The 12058-nt window shown below is 46.9% G+C and overlaps 1 protein-coding gene across 2 annotated transcripts in view; it reads right to left on the bottom strand.

Moving 5' to 3' along the window:
* The window catches only part of ATG3 (autophagy related 3), an 888364-nt gene that overhangs the window by 628019 nt on the left and 248287 nt on the right, over positions 1-12058 (bottom strand). For both annotated transcript variants that reach the window (XM_069636485.1, XM_069636484.1), the window contains one exon: positions 5106-5213. In XM_069636485.1, coding sequence (XP_069492586.1) covers positions 5106-5213 — 108 coding nt within the window. The remainder of the gene's footprint in view (positions 1-5105; positions 5214-12058) is intronic.

Genomic DNA, 12058 nt, shown 5'->3' on the forward strand with positions numbered 1-12058 from the left:
GGAGGGGCAGGTGGCGGGTGTGAACGGCTATAGTGTTAGCATGGCACCGGGCAGTCAATGGGTGGGTAAATAACTAAACGCCTTCTCACATGCCATCTCCCTCATAGCTGTACTCTCATGTGACATTTTGGGTTTATAAGTGACACTGACTTAAGCACCATCTAATAGCCAAAACTAAGAAATGGCTCATGTTGCGACAGTTCCTGAAGCCTGTGAGGAAAAAGGCTTGCTGCAGTGAACTCCTGCATAGGACGTGTTCAAAGGGAGCCCCCAGGATCCTCGCGGAGCGCAGTAGCAAACTCAGCGCCTCGAGTGACTAGTGCTGAGGCTGTGAGCTGCATCCAGAGAGGGCACGGGAAAGTATAAAGAGTCTAGACTCACTTTTTTGTTGCGTCTCTTCTGTGTTTTTACCAAACCATTTTTACAGTGCTTCTTTTGCTGCAAAATTTAGGGGGCAACGAGATCCCCGCGCTCCACCCATCCAATATTGCCTCACCAAAACTCACCATCTTTCTGTACGCACTTGCTGCAAATGTGCACATTAATTCAAAACACAGGTTTCACTGTGCCATGCAGTCGGATCCGAGTGTCACCCACTGACCCTGTCGCAGGAGGCCCAGCACATTTTTGTGCTCTATATAAACACATTACATACATTAAAAAAAAATTCAGAGCGTGCAAGTGCACACATGGAAAGGGTATTGCTGTGAGGGCCGGGGCCAGGAAATAACCCCGGCAGTTTTGACCCGCTGAAAATAGAAGCGCTCGGCTCGACAGAGGCATTTCTATTGTTTGCTTACAAACGGTATTCACAGTCACTCACCGCAAATGGGTTCTTTGACACCCTGTGGACCCTGCCTCATCCTGCATTTGCCAAACCCCTACGAGAATAGTACGAGTCCTTACCTCAGTGGCATACTGGCTGGCTGGCGTTGTGCCCAAATAAATCATGCCAAGCCCAGGGCCAGGGTGGGTCAGAGGCCCAGGGCCAAGGCAATTAGCAAAGAAATAGCAGCATACTGCAATTGGCGGCCGGCACAGTCTATTGGGCGGGCCCAGCCGAATTTTCATTGGCTTGTTTGTTCCGTGATGCTGGCGGCCCAGGGCCTCAGCCCCCAGGCACAACTGAAGTTGATTCAACTTTGCAAAGAAGTGCAATGTGTTGTCACTTCCTGCAAAGTTGAAGCAACTAGTGTGAAATGTGTCTGTTCTGGCAGTGCCGGCCCCAGCTCTCAGCCCTGCAGGCAGGCTGCCCTGCCCCCCACAGGGTCAGCCCGGTCAGGACTCGGAGGGAGGCAGGTGTTACAATTGCTTTAGTGTTTGCAATTGCTTCAGCCTGCCTCCCTCCCATAGATCAAAGGCGGCACAGCACCGGCCCCTGCAGTGGCGGCCGGGGCGGCCAGCACGGCGGCCGGCCGTGGTCCAATGACCGTGATGAATTTAATTATGCTATGCCCAGCATCTGCATGCATCATAAATTATGATGCATGCATGATGCAGATGCAATCATCAAAGCAAGGTAATGTAACAAAATCTAATGTTACCTTGCTATGATGATTGTGTGCAGAGTAGACTGCAGACAATGCAGCCGGCGGCGCCTCCCTCCTGGCTCCCTGCCCTGCCCTGCTGCCCAGCCCAGGCGGCGCAGGTGGCCCAGCCAACCCCGTCCCCCCCCCCCCCGCTCCCCCATCTGACTTTCCAGCCGGTGGCCTGCTGTGAACCACAGTACTCGCGACTCGCAAGCTGCTGCTCCATGGCGCTGCCGCGTGCACACACACACACTAGGCCTGCCAATAAATTACATTGTAATTTTTTTTTAAAAAACGGCCCAGAGGTGGCTGCCGGAAAATCGGCCCCAGGGGACCCCAAAGTTGTTCGGCCACGGGCCGAAAGACCGAAAGGGCCAGTCCAACCTTGATAGGGATCAGCAGGTGCCATCGAAACTCGATGGGCCCATTGGCGTCTGGCTTCCTCGACAAATCCATTGAGGAAGCTTGTGGGGTTGTGTGCTTTTCTTTCTGTGATGCGTGTGTACACCCATCGCCGGGATGTTGTCTCCCTGTAGTAGAACCGGTGGCCTGCCTTCCGGGGACGGGCACTTCAGAACCTAATGGTACTGCAGAGAAGTCAAGGCCTTTACACAGAGCCATGGCTGCCGCTTGAATGGTCGCCACTCGAGGCGCCTGTGGCGGCGGGGGAACCATTCTCTGCCTGCATGGCATAGGCCGCCCACCACTTCATCCCTCAATCTTTTAACGTCCTTCAGTGAGTGTCCTTCTATGGGTATTTGCCGTTGCAGGACGGTCAAAACTTAAAGGGAGTCCTCTCCATAGCGGAGGTGAGAAGCGACAGCCAGACCAGCAGGGAAAAGAAAAGAGGGGGAAAAGGAAATGCATTCTACAAAGAATCAAAACCCAGAGGCCCCACTCTTACTGCATAGGCCTGGCCAGACGGCTTTGGCCACGTGGTCGACCGAAGCACCAGCCACCGAAATCTGTAGTCATCTCGAGAGTAGGATGCAGATGTAGTCGATGATGAAAGGTCAAAGACTAAACGACCAACAGTCGTGGACAAATAAGTTATAATTTTGCAAGGGATGAGCTCTGCAAAGGGTGACCAGCTAGCTTGGCGGAAAAAAAAAATCTGAGGGACCTTGACGCACAAGGGATTTTGGGTACACTACACATTAGGGATAATGTTACAAGCACACCCATGTCGAAGTCCCCCTTTCGATTCTCGAAAGACAAGATGAAATACTCTGCGATTACCACTAGATGTCGGACTATATGCACAGCATGTGATTCTAAGCAGATTCACAAGCATCAGAAAGTAAATTATATCACAAAATGGTCAAACAGACTTACTGCATGTTCCCATTTACGCAAGTAGATACTTTTGTCCACATAAATATAGTAAAGAAATAAACAGACCCTTGCTTCCAACTTTAGGTCCTCATATGTAAAGAAGATCTTCACATCGACTGTGATAATGATCATTATCTTGTGCTGTGTTATATATATATATATATATATATGCAAGTGTATGTGGGCATGACCATATGAGCAGGTGGGGGTGTGTGTATATTTTGTATCTGCTGCAACAAATCCAGGATATGTGTCCCTTCTTCCCAGGGGGAAGCCTCCCCTTTTGAGACTAGGGAGGTGAGCCTGCTCAGCAAGACCCTCCCTAGGTGTCTGGGCAAGTGTGACCCTTCTCAGGAACAAGGACTCCCAGTCCGATAAGGAACTACCTGCCTAGAACATGCCATCTGCCTACATTGGACTTTAAAAAACTGTTACTTTGGGTTTGAAACCCCCAAACAGTGACACTTCTATCTCTTTGCCTTCAGGTAATGCTGGATCTCGCCTGAACGCCACCATGAACCCCATAAGTGCCAAGGACGAGTATGCTTGTCCTTTTTGCATAGACTTGCATAATAGCCTGGCACTTAAGGTAAAAGACCATTAACAGAACCTGCTTACCTGTGATATTATTTTGGATTCACCGAATAGTGACGTTTCCTCAAACTCTTTGGCTTCAGGCAATGCTGAACACAGCCTGAACGCCCAGGCCAATGACAGACACTGTTCCATTTATTCCTGTGACCTGTATAAGAAGAGGATGGATTGTAAGGTAAAGAGATACTCCTACCAATTGAGGAGAACCATTATGCAGAGGCGAGCCTCCGCATTATTGATGTCCTGGGGGGCGGAGTTATGCTGGGCCAAGGAGCCCCTGGCAGCAAGGAGGGCGGGCAAGCGGCAAACCGAACACCTGCCAGTTGGCATTATACCTCAGCGAGAAGCCGCGGTCAGAGTAGAGGCAGAGACGGAAACACAATGGTCTCATCTGGTGGCGTAACCATGAAGATGCTGTGGTGGACCGGTAGGCCTAGAACCGATGCCTAAACCGATGCCTAACCCAGAACTCCTGAGGAAGCGCGGGTCCACAAGCTCCTCACACATCGGAACATAGCTATTCGCACATTGGAACGTAGCTACCGAGACAAGAAGCAACAGGGAGTGCGAAGTTACGGGAGCCTAAGAAACCTGACAGAAAGTATACTGCTACAAGGTACGAACTTTGTGATTAATGATTGGAAAAACTATCAAGGTTCCGGAAACCTGAGGAACCCGGATGTGCAAAAACCCCATGAAAGAGGAATTGGAAGTAAAGCAAGCATTGTGAACAAGAGCTAAGAAAGCCATCATGGTCACAGGAGCTTCAGAACCTGAGAGTAAGAAAACTCTATGAAAGAGGGACTGAGAGAAATGCTGTGTATAACGACCGAGAACAGCTATCTATGTTATGAGAGCCTGAGAAACCAGAGGATGTAAGCAACCTATGAAAGGAGAGAAAGTAACAGACAAATATTTGAATCAAGGCTAGGAAATACAAAGGAAACTGCAAAACTACAGAACTTTGGTGAATCCCAACACCTTGAAGCAAGAAAAGGCAAAATAATTATTTTTGCTGCTGTTATCAAATCATCGTGGAAGAGTGGGATCGTTTTGCATCAAGAAACAGTTGCTTTTGAAATCTTTACTTTGAGTTAGAGACCAGGAAAGATAACTAGCTGGAAGTGAGAAATCCTTGTAGACCATGAACTATCTACGTATGAACTGGGCCAAGCAGAAGCCGTGTTGAGGCTACTGTACAAAGCCTCTCCTTTTTGCTTTTAGTTTTCTAAAGTGATAGGGCCAGTTAGTTGGAAAGGATTCAGACTTAATTTTGGACTTTAACATCCATCCTTAGTTTTGTTTTGCTAGGTATTGAACTTCCCTCATAGAAATATTTTAAGTTAGGAGTTTAACCTTTTTATTTTGAAAAGAAAACCTTGAACTAGGAGTTCTTCTTCTGACAAATGAGATGTGAAGGATATTCCAGACAGATCTGAAAAAGATGGAGAAATTGGTGTAGGAAGAAATGGAGATAACGAGTCGCTGAACAAGCAAGGGTGGTTGATGGGGTGATGGGAAGTAGAGTTGCAGGTGCAGATGCTAAGACCATTCTAGTGCAGTGGTTCAGAGAAACACAACAGTGAAAAGAAAATAAACACTAAAAGATCACATTCAGAATGAGTATTAGTCCTTTTATTGCAATACCTGCATTATGAAATGTATCCACCCAGCCGCCATCCCCATCGTCTTCTTCTATGATGGCTTCTAGTTCGTCTGAATACTCCATTTGTTTGCATCGTTTGTAGCATGGCACTGCGGGGAAAAGAGAGTTAATTAATCTTTTTTTATAACGCACTTAATACCGGAGACAAGTCTCTAGGAGCGGGACCGGGATTTAACCCTCTGGTGCTTTGCGTTGCCTTGCTTCCAAGGCAAACACCAGGCCCCTGAGCTATCCTCTTGGCCCAGAGTTGAGACATAATTCACAGACAAGAAGAATTACTCACATGACTAGAGCATCGAGTTCTACTCGCACTTAAGGTGAGGCAATGGAATTACTGTGTGCCTGGTGCCAGAACACAGATATTTAAAATGGGCTGTCTTACAAATCATTTAAATGTATACACATCACTGATGCTTTCTCTGGTCTAATGAGCTTGCACAGTATGTGACGCAAGGTGCAACTGGAGTCTTTACCAAAATATGGTGCAGAAGAGAGAAGTAAAGGTATGTGAGGAGTGCAAGGATGAGAAGAAAGCAAAGGAGGTTGGTGTGCAGTGCAGAAAGGATTGTGTGCAGATGAGAGAGGGGTGCAGAGGACATAGGAGCCATGGGGTGGAGGGGTGCAGGCAAGATTGAAGAGAGCAGACAGGAGAGACTTGGAGAATGAGATGTGCATGCGGAACAATGTCGGGGGGCAGAGATGCATGCAGGGGGAGATATAAAGAGATTGACAGGAAGAGTGCACAAAGAGGGGAGCACACAGAGGATAGGGAAGGGGGAATGAGAGAAAGAAGTGCAGAGGGAAAGTGTGCACGAGAGGAAGGAGTGCAGAGGAGCAAGGCACTGGGACAGTTTCAGTAAAGACAAACCAGTGCAGGAAGCAGATGCAGGAAGAAACAATGGGGCATGAATAAAAATTGAAGTATTCCCTGGTGTTCACGCTGACTGATGCACAATATCCTGGCCACCTCACAATCCCAGAGGAAAACACCAGGGAAACACTGTAGAGTCCTTCCTGCTGTAATCTCTGGCTGAACAGACTGGCCTTGGAATGTTTCACACTCCGAAGCACACACAGTACCTCTTTGTTGGATTGCTGTGTCCTGCTAACAGTGTAGCGAGAAAACCCCAACACACAATCAGGCTGTTGGCCAGCTAGAACCAATGGAGGAGAAGAGGCGGAATGGCATCTCCCTGTATACCCCATCCATGGAGGGAGAGCCCAAGCCTCCAATACATGGTGGCCTAATCAGCAACACCTTCTCAACAGCTGCCTGTGCCTAGCAGCCCTTTGATAGCTAAGCAAACAATTACGTCGATTACTGCAGAGACACCCACTTAATTTGAGAGGTATGCAGTATTTTATAACACATTGCTGCTTGTATATCTCAGCTAGTCCCCCACAATGCTTCTGGTTATTACCCATTATCAGGTTGGCTGGTCAAAAAGGGCATTCTTTAGATCATAGCAGTTAATGTCAAAACATATATATATTTTTTTAACTTTGGTTTTATTGGTAATTTTATTGGTAATTTTTCAGAAAAAGAAACAATGACAACACCGGGAGCAATATGAATATCACATTGAAAAACCAATCGCAGGAGTCGTCCTCAGTACTCGTAGTTCGATGCCTTGGAGCTGTGCTATGCGTTAATGCAAAGAATCTGTTCAGCATATAAAGTTAAGATAACAGGTATCTCAAACCTATCCTGCTGCGTGCGTGGTCTTTTTTTTTCTATATGGCTCAGGTTCATTGGGTTTATGGGATAAGTGACGAATCACAGGATCTCGTCCTTGCTTCCCAGGCGGGAGACCCTTCCCATGAGGCCAGGGAGGTGAGGCTGCTATCCAATAGTCCCGCTGGGGAGGGGGTCAGGGGTACTCAACGGGAGTAATTCCCCCTGTGGGAACAGAGACTACTATCCAGAGAAAACACTGTATTGCCAGACCATCAACCCTTCCTTCTACCTCTTGTCTTACACAAACTCCTTCAATACCCCACACTTCAATATGTGTAGACCAGGCAGAAAGTCCTACGTTCTACTTGAGGAGTACTGAGACCAGGAAGGAACAAGGAACCACGAAGATCACAAAGAGAAGCAACTATGGTGAGCAGTCTAGTTGCTCAGGAAAAACCTGAGAAAGTCACATCTCAAAAAGAAACGACTATCCAAAAGAAGAAGCCCGCCCTGGAGGAAGCTGGAGGTCTGAAGGCGAGAGGAGAAGAGGCCAGGAGAGCACACACTGAGACGTTTACCCGTAGGCAGAGGCATCCTGGGAAGGTCCGCCATGGACAGACCGGCAGACCAAGAGAGGCCACAGGCAACCAGCCGAGCTAGGATGCTGGTATGTGAGGTCTGCAAAGGACGCGCAGCCCGAGAAGCAGGAGGTCGGCGAGAACCACAAACAACCCGAGAACGCTGGTAAGCACCCTGGGTGGGCAGGAACAGCTGGTGGGATCTCAAAGGGTGGAAGACTAAATAAATAAGAGTCTGGGACCCACAGCACATGACAAGTAGCCTCATAAGCCTTCTTCCTCGTGGCAGTAGTTGGGTAAGATGGATCCCAAAATACTACGAGACAAAGAAGTAAAGAAATATGGGTCTGGGAGCCACACCAGAAGATTGAACCGTGAATCCGACAGACAGTCCAAAGCAGGTCAGTGAACCAGGGAAGCCCAAGAAAGGCAGGGGAGAAAAGAGACATTTCCTCCCTAAGAGTTAACCTACCAAAACCTGAGAATGTTAGGAGGACCACATTCCCTTAACATTGTGAACCGTAGACCAGAGGGGAGGGAGTCATCCCCCTGGTCGAGAAGATTAAGGAAAGAAGTACATGAAGGGCCAGGGAAAGGAGGCCCTTACCCCTGGGGACTAGCCAAGAAAAACTCTTAGTGAAGACAACTATGGGCAATAAGGAATGCAGAGGTTTCTTTAAAGTGTTTTTTGAGAACTTTTAAACCCAGAACTTTGCGTTATCCTCAAAACGACATTTCAACCTGGGGAATGGATGCATTCCCTCGGGATATAGACTCTCTTTGGAACTCTTGGAGGCTCACCTCTCTTTGTATAGTTTTTAATGTAAGGGCAGGAAATAGGTTGTAGGTTTCTGACACAGGACTGTGAACTCTTTATATTGTACATCCTGACAGGCTACGTAGTATTTTTAGTTGAGGCAGGGAAAACCCCTCTTAGAAATAGGGTAAGATAGGTTTCTTTTTTCATTGTGCCAGACTCATACTTCTGCACCCTTACAGATAGCACATCTCCCCCGAGGGAGGTTCCCTACCTAGAAACCTAAACTAATAGTGCTTGTCAAAGAAAACAGCCCTTATTCCAAAAATACTCTCCAACTAATCTGGCCCTACCACTTAGAAAAACTGAATTAAAAAGAGGCCAGTTCAATGACCTCTATCTCAGACTTATGCCTGGCCCAATCACGTGGGTGACCTGTCGGCACGTCCAAGTTCATTAGTATAACTGTTTACAGCATTCTTGCAGACTTTGTTAATCAATTTAAAAAGGTTTCTTTTTATGGTTACCTCTTCCTCTGGAAACAAGGGTTTTTCTCAAGACCACTCCAGGTTCCCTTTTATCACAGTTTTTATGCCAGGCTCGTCACAGTTAGGGCTTATTCCGCCAACATTGGGCTTATTCCACCAACATTGAACTTTGTTAAGTACCCTCCACCCCCTTCGATATACCGACGGTACAATTTTACTAAACTTGAAGCCAAAGGGTCTTGAGCGCAGTCCGAGAAAAGAAGCTGGTTATTTCGAAGCCAATGGCCTTAGCTTGAATTTATGTAAAACAAAAATAGTGGTCTTTGATACCAGTAAAAAGAAATCGACCTGGTCTATCAACAATGTTAATGTTAATGTAGCTGATTCATATTGCTACTAGGTGCTACTTAGGGGTGCTATTCTCAAGTAAATGCACATGGTCTGCACACTTGTAGTGACTTAAAAATCGGTTACGCCTGTGTCGCTTGATGCGATTTTAGTATAAGCATGGTGGTTTTAGCCTTGATAAATGTATTCAGGTTCTTGAAATAAAGATACATCCCTCTGTTTTGTATAGTAGCGAGATCTGGGGGAGTGTGAACAGCTTGTTAATTGATCATATTCATCAGTGCAAGCTATTTGGTCTGGGCCCGAGTGCCCCAGGTCTTGCCCTAACTCAAGAAGTGGGGGCTTCAAGTATAGGCATATGGGCTGAATTCAGATTCTTGGAATAATTCACCAACTTAGATTTTGTCTCAGTGAGTTCTATTTGATCGCCTATTCAAAGATGTATTCTAGCTATGATAAGATTAAATGTCTTGCCATTAAAGGGTCGGATGTCATGGCAATTTAAGACTAGGTATTGGCGATCGGGGCTCTACCTCATTTTTTGCTTATTTGCAAGAAATTGTTAGCTCTAAGAAGGCAGTGGCTGAGAAGGCACTTTATTTGTAATATTAGGTCAGTCTCGACTGCAATGTTTTTCTTGTGTCAACGTACATTTTGTAACCGATTTATGTAAATATGTCTCCGATTAATTTAGACGTTTGCAAAGAAAATGTTAATTAAGTTATACTTGCAGGACTTAAGGTGCTTTCAGCACATTTTAAGATATCAATTGTAATATCACTTGTTTTAATGAGTCTAATTTGTGTATGTTTGTATGGAGAGTTTATTGTGTAAATGGCGCAAGCCAAAATAAAGAATTTACTACTACCTCATGACTAGGCTTCTGGTCCTCGGGGCAGTGGTTTCAGCATTAGAAAGAGGAACGTCAACTTGTGTTATTTTATAGGTAGAGTTTGAAAAAACGCCTTTTGAGGGCGGGTTGGATGATTTACGTGGAGGGGTTGATGTAATGTTTCGAATTAATTTAACAGGGAAGTTTGGCAAGTTATTCACAGAGTGGGAAAAAGCATTTCCAATAGTCTCAGACGGCAAATCAGGTTTCAAATAACTTAAGGGAGATCAACATCGGGTTATCTGGGGAGTAATCCTCATCACCCCTTGCCTCTTCCTTGTTGCATTGGCTCACATCATCTTCTTACTGGGAATTTGATGGCCAGACAACTCCATCCTTATACTGAGATGAGAATTGAGGGTAACATAACATTATGGCATGGGGGACTGGGAAGCACCCTGTAAGGGAAAAGGAGGATATGCGATTTCCTCCATTGATGTCATTGGGTTTCCCTGAGAGCTACCCCAGGTCGTCCTTTGTCATACAGCCGCCCTCCGGTCCGGTCGGGATCAGGTAGTGGCTGCTGTCCCCTGGCCACATAGGGGGAGTTCTCCCAGGGAAAAAAGAGGACAACCTTGAATTCATCACAATTGTTTGACAAACTAAGTGTGTGTCATAGATGGCATAAGAATTCAGAGTTTCAAAGAGCGTTCCAGGGTTTTAATATGGCATAACTAACTGGTTCCATGGGCCATACCGGGGGCACCTGCACGTTACCCCTGTATAGTCAGTTCAACGGGTTAATAACGCCATTAGCACCCTGGGTTACCAAAGCGCTAACCAGTCCTGTTCAATGAATTAAAATACTGTGCAAAGACGGCTGCCATGGTTGAGGAAGGTGGGGTACCACTCAGAGACCCTCCTCCGTTTCCATGGTGGCCAAATGGAGGAAGGCAAGATGCTGCAGGAGCTGCAGCAGCAACCGCTACCGCGGCAAACAGGTAATTGGAGATTGGAGGTCAAAATGACTGTTGCAGCAGCAGCGGTGGGGGGGGGGATGGCTAGTTGGGGAGCCGTCGATCAGGCAGCTTGGTGTGCGTGCTGGATCAGGAGCATCAGCCTGCGTTTCTAGCCTCCTGATTGGCGGCTCCCACCCACAGGTTGCTAATGAGTAATTGTGCAGATTAAAGTCGTTTTCCTTGCAACTTTCCTTCTCCCTTCACTCTCCTCTTCCCACTGTTTCGTCCTAAGTCTCTGTCCCCCATTTCGGCAAAGTCCCTCTGCCTCCTCCCCTCTGTCACCCCGATGATTCTCCCCTACCACCTGCCCTCCTATGTTCCAGTTTTAATCCAATTTTACTACTTCCTCCTACTTTCCTCCTCCACACTACTACTACTCACCCTTCGTTGCACTACTATCCACTCTCCATGCAGCCCCCTACTACTCCTTACCTCAGGCATATGGTGCCTGGCTCACCATCAATATATTCACACTCACTTTTCCTTGCACCCCTTCCCCACTTCCCTCCTGCATTTTTCTCCTCGAACCCTCCTCTTACACCCCTCCCTACTATCCCTATTCTCTCCCAATACATCCTTCCTCTTTCTCCACTACCCCACCCCCCTAACTCCTATTTACCATGCTATCTTCATCTTTCCCTCTCTCGTTCTATAAATCTCCCTGCACCTTTTGCTACACAGTATACACAACTTGTACCACTCACACAAATACCTTACCTCCCCTCCCCTATGGAGAAATTCTACCACCAACTGTCCAGAACTCCACTCCTCAGACAGTCCCCTGCATGGTGTCTTGATCCACTTTACCCGCCTCGGACTACACACAAACAACCTACTGCGGTAGGTCAAGAGAAGGACGAGGACCAAGTGGTGGCATGTCAGTAGTACAACTTTATTTAAACAATAAGAAAAAGGCCCATCTATCTCTGTTCTAAGGGCTTTCCCTACTTAACACAAAACTAGCTAGGGTGCTCATCGTCGTTTGCGTAGTCCAAAGCAATAGTCCGTCCTCTGTCAAAAACAAATATGTCCGGACCATTCCACTAAACAAAACAACCAAAAAGGGTCCAGGGGAATGACCCTTCTCCTGGATAGGCTTGCTCAGCCATAGTTTTTCATGATTTCTTGAATAAGTTCTTTTAGTTCTTCCAGGGAACTTTTCCACCTCCCGGGTGTCCCCTTCTCTTCCTGTACAAAAGTCACTTGGTTCATACAATGAGGGTTCAGAGTTCTT

This window comes from Ambystoma mexicanum, chromosome 7p (genome assembly GCF_040938575.1).
Source record: "Ambystoma mexicanum isolate Mex_15411 chromosome 7p, UKY_AmexF1_1, whole genome shotgun sequence".
NCBI lineage: Eukaryota > Metazoa > Chordata > Amphibia > Caudata > Ambystomatidae > Ambystoma > Ambystoma mexicanum.